The sequence below is a fragment of the Lolium rigidum genome, chromosome 4 (assembly GCF_022539505.1).
Source record: "Lolium rigidum isolate FL_2022 chromosome 4, APGP_CSIRO_Lrig_0.1, whole genome shotgun sequence".
Taxonomy (NCBI): Eukaryota; Viridiplantae; Streptophyta; class Magnoliopsida; order Poales; family Poaceae; genus Lolium; species Lolium rigidum.
In genome coordinates, this window is record NC_061511.1 from 26,231,484 (window position 1) to 26,239,908 (window position 8,425).

The following is an 8,425-nucleotide window of genomic DNA, read 5'->3' on the forward strand; positions in this document are numbered from 1 at the left end:
TCGGAATCTCCATCGTTGCCTTCCGTCAATCCTAAGCCCCTTATGGTGGGCATTGCCGAGGAGCCACCTCGACAGGGTACCTGTAGTGATATGTAACATCTGGAAAACGAGGAAGTTGGCATGTTTTGAGGGGAAATGGCCTGATGAGCCCTATATAGTAATTGTTAAAATTTGCTACTATATTAACTGTTGAAGTCTTTTGCAGGTGAAGGAGGACGTTAAGGATCAACTGAATTTCTACGCTAAGCTGCTGAAGAAGGTTGTGAAAGAAGTGTTTAGAGAAAGAAGAAGTTGAATGCCATGGATACCAAGACTAACGATGTGAAAAAGGGAAAAGAAAGTCAGCAACAAACACTTTGTCTGGTGTTCGGTGTCGGAGGAGAGAAAAGTGGTTGGCTGTTGTTAGATATGTGTTTCTCTTCTATATCATTTTCGCCAGTAGTGTTTTTGCTATACCTTATAAATTAGTGGAAAACCTAGTAGTGATCAGGATGTGATCATGCGTGAGGGAAAAAGACCTTGCTGTGTGTTTGCTGATGTGTTATGGTGTGTAAGGATGGAAACTTTGTAGTATGCTGGTTTCGTTTAATGAAATCGGGGATATGATCCCTTTTATCTATATAAAAAAATTTAACTCAAATAAATTATGAAAAAATATTAAAAAAGCACAGTACTAATATGGACATATTGGAGAGTTTAATAAAATGCTAGAATATATACATTTGGCCTAATAGCTTATTGGAAAAACTAGAAATAAAATTTGGATCTTATGCAAGAAAATAATTAAAATATTTTCAAAACCAAAATATTCTGGATATTTTGTACTGTAGGGCTATTTGGAAAAAATCAAAATGTGTTTAGGTTTCAGCCAAAATCAATTATTTCGAAAACTAATACTTTTGGATATTTTGGAAGTAAGTTTTTGGTTGAGGAGAAATCATTTCGAATATTTTGAACACCGCTTCACGAGGTTGAGAAAACAATAAAAGTTTTAGGTTTTTTATATATATATTCAATAATTTCTAGGAAATATGTTTTCTTTCCTTCTTTAAAACAAGTCCTAAAAAGTTTATTTTCATTCAAAATTTTCAACGGAGTCAAGCAATTCAATCAACTTAAATTATTAATTTAATATTTAGAAATTTAGAAAAATTTGGGATGTTACACTATAATTTTTTTAAAATATTTTGATAAATACTTGCAAATCGGCCAAATGTACATTTCTATGATTGAACTTTAAACAATTATGTATTGTATTAGTATATTTATCTCCTTGTACGTTTATAGTTGACTCGTTATAAGACATCAGTCTATTATTTCACTGTATTCGTATTCATTTCGAATTGAGAAAATATCTGGTTCACATCCGTATCCGAGTAACATCGGCTTTGAATTGGTATTCGATAATATTCATATTCGGATCTAAAATATTCGTTTTGAAAATATGGAAGCATATATGGAAAGGGCACCATTTGATTTGTATCCAATCTGTTTCCTTTTCAACGACAAGATTAAAGGAATGATGTAACCTTTTTATCCGGGGCATACTAAAAACAAGGTTAAGAAGAAAAGGAAATATCATCTGGCAATTAATACACACCTCGTTCTCATTTCATATCCAACGGTTGCAGATTCACCGGCGTCCCCTCGTGAAGTTAGTCAGGTTCCTAAATATGAGCAAATCATACCGACCCAAAGATCTAGACCGAGGTTATTACAGGATATTTCCGTTTGATTTGATTGATCGGCTCTCAAACAGATCAATCTAACTCCCACGCTTGACAAAAAGAAATCTTCCCTCTTCCAACCAAGCTGCCTATCCGACCACCCAATGTCAGAGGTCTGCAATCTTTCTGCTGCCATCGTAGCTGGATCTGAAGAAAGTTCGTATGTGATCAAGGTAGATGGGTACTCAAGTATCAAGGAGCGAATCAAGCATGGCAAATACGTGAAATCTATCCCATTTACAGTTGGAGGTCACAACTGGGTTGTGAGGTATTACCCAAACGGTTGCCCCGCTGAAAATCTTCCCTATTCTATATCTGTTTTTCTTGTTCTTGATTCAGTCATGGCCAAGGATGTGAAGGCGAAAGTTAGATTTAGCCTACTCGACAAGGATGGGGAAGCAGTGGCGTCACATAGCCGTACCACGGATGAAAACATCTTCCCTACCAAAGATTCAACTTGGGGTATCCGTGATTTTATAAAGAAGGCTGATCTTGAGAGTTCAGTTCATCTAAGAGATGACAGTTTCAGCATCAGATGCGATGTTACCGTCGTGAGGCGTATCCACAAAGGCAGCCGGTCAGTTTCGGTTCCTCCGAGCGACTTGCATCAGCATCTTGGCGATCTCTTAAAGAGCTGGGAAGGAGCAGACGTGACCTTTCATGTTGGTGGGCAATCTTTCTCGGCTCATAGGTCCGTGCTCGCCGCCCGGTCATCCGTCTTCAGAGCTGAGCTCTTCGGCCCCATGAAGGAGAATTCCGGCGGTCCAATTGAGATCAGCGACATGGAAAGCGACGTGTTCAAGTCCTTGCTGCACTTCATATACACCGACTCACTGCATGTTCATGAGACGACTCCTGGAGGTGATGCGCAAAGCAACGGCGCGATGGCTGGCCATCCACTGGTGGCGGCGGACAGGTACAACATCGAGAGGCTGAAGCTGATATGCGAGGAGAGGTTGTGCGACCTAATCGACACTGACATTGTGGCGACCATTTTAGCTCTAGCTGAGCAGCATGGCTTCCATAGAATCAAGCAAAGTTGTTTCGAGTTCCTCGCTTCTCCTTCCAATCTGGAGGCCATGATGGCAACTGATGGCTACGAGCATCTTAAAACAAGCTCCCCGTCTGTTCTCAAGGAGCTGGCTGCTAGCTTCCTGCCGGCCGAGCTGAAAGCAGATCCTTCGCCTTTTCATACACCTATTTCTCACCCGTCTGATGAGTTGTCTGCTTCACCTGGCACTCCACAAGGGAAACCGGGTGTATGCATTGCTTCTCTGCAATCGTCTCCTGCTTCTATCAGAGATGTTCCTATTAGAGATGGCTCTGAGTCCACAAGGGGTACTGGGGTGTTTCTTGGAGGCCGATATTCTAAACAGAAGGTGATTGATTATGGCGGTATTCCGGAGGCGATAGTTCTTGGTGTGCGAACAAGTGAGCGCATTAAGGCCCAGCCGAATGCCGATGCGACTCAGCTAGAGCGGGCTCAACAGAATGCTCAGGCTCGGGAGGACATCTTATATTCAGGTACAAAAATACCAGCTCATTTTACTATCGCTTCGCTTCCTGATAATGTTGTTCTGGCTCGCGCGTCTAAACTAGGTGTCTCTCTTGGTCTTTCACCTTCAGAGGTGTCGGAATCTATTAGTAAAATAAAAGATGTGGATCTTAAAAGAACTTTAATTGTTTTGCAAAATAAAGAATTATCGGTTAGTAAAGAAAATGATTCTAGATCGAGTCTCTTTATGGACGAGATTAATAGTCTCTCCGCGGATTTAGCAGATAACGACCAGGACACTTCTAAGGATCACAAGGATCCTCTAGTGCGTCCAAATAAGCAGACTAGGACTAATAAGAGAAAGGTAAAAGATGTTTCTGTCGCACGTCGATGTAGTGCTCGCCTAAAAAATAAAAAATCAAACTTGTTGTAATGAAAGGGGCTTTTTGGAACAGCGACGGTTTCCGTGACTCAGCTAAACATTCTCTAGTTCGTGAATCTATTAGAGATTTAAAATTGGATTTTTTTGCTATATTTGAAACGGGTAGAGAAAACTTTTCAGTTCCTTTTCTTGGTCGTCTCTCTGGAAGCCTTGATTTCATATGGTATTGCCTACCTCCACAAGGGAGATCAGGTGGTATTCTGGTAGGTATTAACAATACAACACTAAAAGTGAATAGAGTGATTAATGGAAAACATTGTGTTAATTTTAACCTTAGGTCAAAAGTTGATGGTTTTGAATGGTCTCTTATTCCCGTTTATGGAGCAGCTCAAGAAATACATAAACCAGATTTTTTGGCCGAACTCGTCCGTGTTTGTGAGGCCGAGTCTCTTCCCATGCTAGTTGGGGGGGATTTTAATATTATGCGTAGAAAGGAAGATAAAAGCAACAATAATTTTGACACCAGATGGCCTTTTATTTTTAATGCCATCATCGAAAGCTTAGACCTCCGTGAGATTGCTCTATCAGGCAGACAATTTACGTGGGCGAGTCGCAGAGATACACCCACCTATGAGAAATTAGACAGAGTTTTGGCAAGTGTTGAATGGGAGCAAAAGTTCCCTCTTGTTAGTGTTCGTGCTTTGGCAAGAGCCGAATCTGACCATACTCCGCTTATTCTCGATTCAGGTGAACAAGCTCACCTCGGGAATAAGGCGCAGTTTTCTTTTGAGCTTTCATGGTTGCGCCAGGAGGGTTTCGCGAATATTATAGCTAGAGAGTGGAATTCTGTTTCACATGGGGACACTCCCATTGACATATGGCAAAATAAAATCCGACATCTTCGGGGATTTCTCCGAGGATGGGCAAAAAACATGAGTAGCTTGTACAAAAAAGAGAGGGACCGGTTACTTCTTCTTATAGATACACTTGATAAAAAAGCTGAGAGCATACCTCTTACTGATTATGAGCGTGGTCAGCTTAAAGATGCAAATATGACACTAGCTAAGCTAAGGCGGGATGAGGAATCCAAATGGGCTCAAAGAGCCAAAGTTAAACATATTCAAGAGGGAGGAGATAATACAAAATATTTCCACCTAATAGCTAATGGTAAACATAGGAGAAAAAAAATATTTCAGTTGGAGCAAGATGAAGAAACTATTGTTGGTCAAGAGAACCTAAAAGTGTACATTACAGAATACTATAAAAATCTGTTTGGTGCTCCGGTTCCAAATCATTTTTCCATGAGTGAGTCAGACAAGGCTGACATCCCTCAACTTTCCGACGAAGAAAATAAAATTTTAACTGCTGATTTCACCGAACAAGAGGTGTATGATGCGATAATGCAAATGGAAAAGAATAAGGCGCCGGGGCCAGATGGGTTTCCGGCTGAATTTTACCAAACTTTCTGGGATGTAATCAAAATAGATATTATGAGATTGTTTCAGGCCTTTCAAAAGGGTGAATTACCTTTATTTCACCTCAACTTTGGAACCATTGTTCTTCTCCCAAAAAAAGAAAATGCATTACAAATTCAACAATATCGACCTATTTGTCTCCTTAATGTAAGTTTTAAGATTTTCACAAAGGTGGGCACCAATCGTGTAAGCGAGATTGCACACAAGGTGGTCAGGCCGACGCAAACAGCCTTTATGCCCGGGAGACATATTTTGGAGGGTGTGGTTGTTCTTCATGAAACGATTCACGAGTTGCATAGAAATAAATTGGATGGGGTTCTTCTTAAATTAGATTTTGAAAAGGCATATGATAAAGTTAATTGGGATTTTCTACAGCAAGCTTTACGTATGAAAGGCTTTGACCCGAAGTGGTGTCAATGGATTCAGAAGTATGTGAGTCGTGGTAGTGTTGGTGTTAGAGTAAATGATGATTTTGGGCATTATTTCCAAACGCGTAAGGGGCTCAGACAAGGAGACCCTTTATCCCCGACCCTTTTCAACATTGTCGCTGATATGTTAGCAATTATTATAAATAGGGCCAAAGAGGATGGCCAAGTGGAGGGGCTCATACCACATTTAGTCGACGGCGGGGTGTCTATTCTTCAATATGCGGATGATACCATTATTTTTATGAAGCACAATTTAGCAAAGGCGCTGAATATGAAGTTGATATTGTGTATGTTTGAACAATTGTCTGGGCTTAAGATCAATTTTAATAAAAGTGAGATTTTTTGTTTTGGTCAGGCCACCGAGGTGGTAGACCAATACAAGTTTCTTTTTGGCTGTGAGAATGGTTGTTTTCCTTTTAAATATTTAGGCATTCCTATTCACTTTCGGAAATTAAAAAATAGCGAATGGAAACCTATTGAGGATAGATTCGAAAGAAAATTGAGTAGTTGGATAGGGAAGCTTTTATCTTATGGGGATCGATTAATTCTTATCAATTCGGTGCTAACAAGTTTGCCAATGTTTATGCTCTCTTTTTTTGAGATACCAGTGGGGGTGAGGAAGAGGCTAGACTTCTATCGATCACGTTTCTTTTGGCAAAGTGATGGGCATAAGCGAAAATATAGGTTATCTAGATGGAACATTATATGCCGACCGAAGGACCAGGGGGGTTTAGGGATTGAAGTTTTAGAGTTAAAAAATAGATGTCTCCTTAGTAAATGGTTGTTTAAATTAATAAACGAAGATGGGGTATGGCAGGAATTATTGCGAAACAAGTACCTAAATTCTAAAACCTTATCACAGGTTACAGCTAAACCCTTTGATTCACCCTTTTGGAAAGGTTTGATGAAAGTTAAAGAAGAGTTTTTCAGCCGGGGATCGTTTAAAGTTGGACATGGCAAAGATACTATGTTTTGGGAAGATACGTGGTTAGGTGACGTTCCTTTAGCTCAGAAATATCCGACTCTTTATAATATAGTTGACCGAAAACAAGTTTCGGTGGCCGATGTCCTACAAAATCAACCACTCCAGATAACTTTTCGGAGAACTCTAACACCCAACAAGTGGGCGCTTTGGTTAGAGCTAGTGCATCGTTTAATGTATGTTCAATTATCTGATGATAAGGATGTTTTCGTTTGGAATCTTACAAATTCGGGTGCTTTTACTGTCAAATCAATGTACCTTGATTTGTTAGACGATGACACAAAGTACCTCAAAAAGTATATTTGGAAGATAAAAGTGCCACTAAAAATCAAGATTTTTATGTGGTTCCTGCATCATAAAGTTATTTTAACAAAAGATAATCTCGCTAAGCGTAAATGGCAAGGCTGTAAGAAATGCGCTTTTTGTGACAAAGATGAATCTATCCAGCACTTGTTTTTTGAATGTCCCTTAGCTAAAATCATTTGGCGCATTATTTTTATGACTTTCAGTATGCCCCCCCCAAAAAACATTACAAATCTCTTTGGTAATTGGTTAAGCGGTATTGCCAAGAAGGATTTGGTTCAAATTAGGGTGGGAGTCTGCGCTGTTCTTTGGGCTATTTGGAATATGCGCAATGATACTGTTTTTAACAAACCGACAAAACAACCTTTTTTGCAGGTTCTCCCTATGGTTATTCACCGGATCCGTACGTGGTCTTATCTCCAGTCCGAGGAGCAGCGGGATGTCATGGAGTATGGGTGCAACCGACTGGAGACGGTAGCACGGGATTTCTTCAGCCGGTGTGGGTGGCGGCTTGATCATAGGATCACTTTGTGATGCCGCTTTGTCTTTTGCTTTACTTTTCTTGCGTTGGTTGATTTTTAGACCAACTTGACATGAGACTTGAGTTGTAATAAGGTTAAAACTGGACTTGAATAAGGTAATAAAGCAGCCGTATGCATCTTTTTGATGCAGAGGCTGGGGCAAATCCCCCATTTCGAAAAAAAGTTTAGTAGTGTGGCTAATGGTCATGGTATCTATGAATCTATCTATCCAATCCAATTACAGAAACTCAATTCGGCTCCTGGGTCCGTATGATCCCTCTACCATAAAAACATATTTTCAAGTGTCAAAAAAATTTGACAAAAAAATTTACATGTACATCTCCATAATATATGTGTATTCGTCAAGTTTCACGAAAAAATGATATTTTTTGTAGTCTAAGCGAAAAAGAGAAAATTTATCTTGTGACAAGTCTTTGTTTCAGCACCGAATTTTATCTTTTTTACACACGTCACATGACATGTCGATTTTTCATGAAACGACTTTGTGAGCGCGTAGCACATGAAGTTGTACGTGCGAAATTTTTGTTTCAATTTTTTGGACATTTTAAAATGTGCCTAACATGTATTTCAAAATAAAGGGAGCATACGCTCCCATGTGCATCCAATTAGTACTATCTACATGTGTACTAGTACCTCTCTACTATATGTCTGCATGTATGTCTCGTGGCAAAACTATGGATACCCGTCTTTCAGTCAGACTAGAATTGGGTACCTGCTAAGTCTTGTATTTGCTGGGATACATGATTAATGTTGAACCCCTATTCCTCTGATTGCTGCAGTTTTTGTTAATGTGGCATTACCAGGTTTTGATGCAGTGAAATGTCAGTCGACCTTTCTCAACGGAGGTGCTAGTACACTAGTAGCTGAGTGACTCCAAGCATGAAAATTCTTGACGTGATAGTTGCAAGCATGTTGGCAGGTCTTGACAGATGCAGGTGTTCTCCAGTTGGATCTTAAGTATGAGCGCAGTTTATTGTTAAACTTCAGAAATCACAACGTTGCAGCTCTAGCTTTTAGTTTGTGGGTTTGTATTAGCTCTCCCTCGCTCGGTCGTGTTCCTGAACGTCCGCTTAGTCGCCTCCGGCCGCAGG

General features: G+C 40.0%; 1 protein-coding gene across 1 annotated transcript; it reads left to right on the forward strand.

Moving 5' to 3' along the window:
• Positions 1 to 1,831: 1,831 nt before the first annotated feature.
• LOC124646784 (BTB/POZ and MATH domain-containing protein 2-like) lies at positions 1,832 to 8,205 on the forward strand. Its single transcript, XM_047186845.1, has 2 exons — positions 1,832 to 3,251; positions 8,114 to 8,205. Exons 1-2 carry the CDS (start codon positions 1,832 to 1,834, stop codon positions 8,203 to 8,205), a joined length of 1,512 nt encoding a protein of 503 aa, XP_047042801.1.
• Positions 8,206 to 8,425: the final 220 nt, after the last annotated feature.

What these genes read in the sequence shown, in the direction of transcription:
- LOC124646784 (XM_047186845.1), top strand. Translation starts at nt 1,832, where the DNA reads ATGTCAGAGGTCTGCAATCTTTCTGCTGCCATCGTAGCTGGATCTGAA. An exon ending in GGAGGACATCTTATATTCAG is followed by an intron (nt 3,252 to 8,113) that starts GTACAAAAATAC and finishes TGATTGCTGCAG; the next exon opens with TTTTTGTTAATGTGGCATTA.